The sequence below is a fragment of the Phytophthora infestans genome, genomic scaffold (assembly GCF_000142945.1).
Source record: "Phytophthora infestans T30-4 supercont1.3937 genomic scaffold, whole genome shotgun sequence".
In the NCBI taxonomy this organism is placed as follows: Eukaryota; Oomycota; class Peronosporomycetes; order Peronosporales; family Peronosporaceae; genus Phytophthora; species Phytophthora infestans.
The window spans coordinates 1-1,749 of record NW_003304743.1 but is presented as its reverse complement, the minus strand read 5'-3'; the positions used below and the strand labels follow the sequence as shown (position 1 = coordinate 1,749).

Below are 1,749 nucleotides of genomic sequence, written 5' to 3'. Positions count from 1 at the left end.
GTACGGCTTGGTTGCTGCGAGCACAAAGTCAGTTATTCATTCCTGTGACGCTGACTCATCTGCTTCTTACGTACGTCTTAATTTCTTTCTGAGAACCGTCTCGCCGTATTCAATATTAATCCTGCAAAACCAGCAACGACAGTTGTCTTTAGTCCACAACACACACGCAAAAGTAAGTGAGATACTCAGTCTGCACATACCCGTCTGCAGAACTTTCGTGGTCTCTGTGTACTCTTCTTGCTACCAATAGATCCGATCTGGCACTGAAGCAGTCTTTTTCTTTTGGATACTTGTTCTTCACCGCGTCCCAGTTTTACATCGAACCTTTTATACTGCGATGTCTCTTTACTTCATGTACAAACGCCGGCTGCGTAAGTTTTACGGTCAGTTTGGAAAAGTTTGATGTATTTACGGTCAGTTGCGATAATTACCCCACTCCTAAATGTATCGTCATTTCGAGGGCCCATAAATGGAAAAATATTTTTGAGCGACCACAACTTCTTTAGTTTTAAGCATTTTGTAGCTTATAAGGGCTCGAGACACCCCGCTTTCGTTTAGAGTTTGAAACGTGACGTTTCTTTCAAATTATCTAAAATTGGCAAAAATAAAATCAATAGGTTTTTCAACGAATGTACAACGCAGTGCGTTGTAATTCGTTGAAAAACGCAATGTGACTTGTTTTCAAGTGGATTGTTAAATATTAAATAGTCGCAGATCGCAGAGACTATTAAATATTAAATAGTCTCTGCCAATCTGAGCACTTGAAAACAAGTCTCATTGAACGATAAAAAAAAACGCCGAGTATCCGCTGAATGCTTACCTGCAGAACGAGACCTTGCTTGACGTGAAGCTCACATTCATCAATTTGCTGGACAAAATGAACCAGTACATCGACCACAACATGCTCAAGGTGCGAGCAACAGCAGCCTGAATCAGAACTTGAGTATTGATCGTCTACCAGTCTAACCTATCTTTGTGGCATCACCAGGCGGATGCTCTGCCTTTCGCAGATCAAGACACTATGTCAGGAGGCTGCCCAGTATTCTTTCTGCTCCGTGTGTGTCAACTCGTCGTACGCGTCGCTGGCCCGCAAGGTGGGGGCGCTTGTCACAAAAGAGATGTTATTTTCTATTAAAACAAAGGTAATAACTTGTTATCTTGTTGCAGACCTTGGATGAACTGGAACACAGTAGCAAGCCGCATGTGAAGGTCTGCTGTGTCGTGGGCTTTCCGCTTGGTGCTGCCTAAACTGCCACCAAGGCGTTCGAGGCTCAGCAGTGTATTGACGCCGGCGCTGAGGAGATCGACATGGTCATCAACGTTGGCATGCTACGAGCTGAGGAGTTCGACTTCGTGCTCAGTGACATCCGCGCTATCGTGCGAGTGTGCAAAGAACGTGGTGCGATCAGCAAGGTCATCCTCGAGACTGCGCTGTTAAATACGGAGCAGATTCGCAAGGCCAGCGAATTGGCCATCGCGGCCGGCGCCGACTTCATCAAGACTTCTACAGGTTTCTCCTCACGCGGTACGTCTGTCAGCTTGCAATAGACGTTATCGGACGTGTTCCAGGTAGTACATGTAGCTCTGCTGCTAGCCGACTAACTGTTTCTGAATTTCAATCATGCAGGTGCCAGCGAGGAGGACATCAAGCTCATGGCAAGTATCGCTAAGCCTGCTGGAAGGCAGGTGAAGGCTAGCGGCGGTATCCGCTCAGTTGCTGACGCGGAAAAGATGATCGCGCTTGGGGCC

At 46.5% G+C, this 1,749-nt stretch overlaps 1 protein-coding gene across 1 annotated transcript; it reads left to right on the top strand.

The window, feature by feature from the left end:
* Positions 1–826: 826 nt before the first annotated feature.
* PITG_22549 (deoxyribose-phosphate aldolase 1) lies at positions 827–1,686 on the top strand (the record flags this gene model as incomplete). The annotated part of the gene is made up of 4 exons (XM_002909707.1): positions 827–910; positions 1,168–1,209; positions 1,279–1,525; positions 1,628–1,686. Coding segments are annotated over 4 exons (432 nt in total), but the record flags the coding sequence as incomplete, so codon positions are not given.
* Positions 1,687–1,749: the final 63 nt, after the last annotated feature.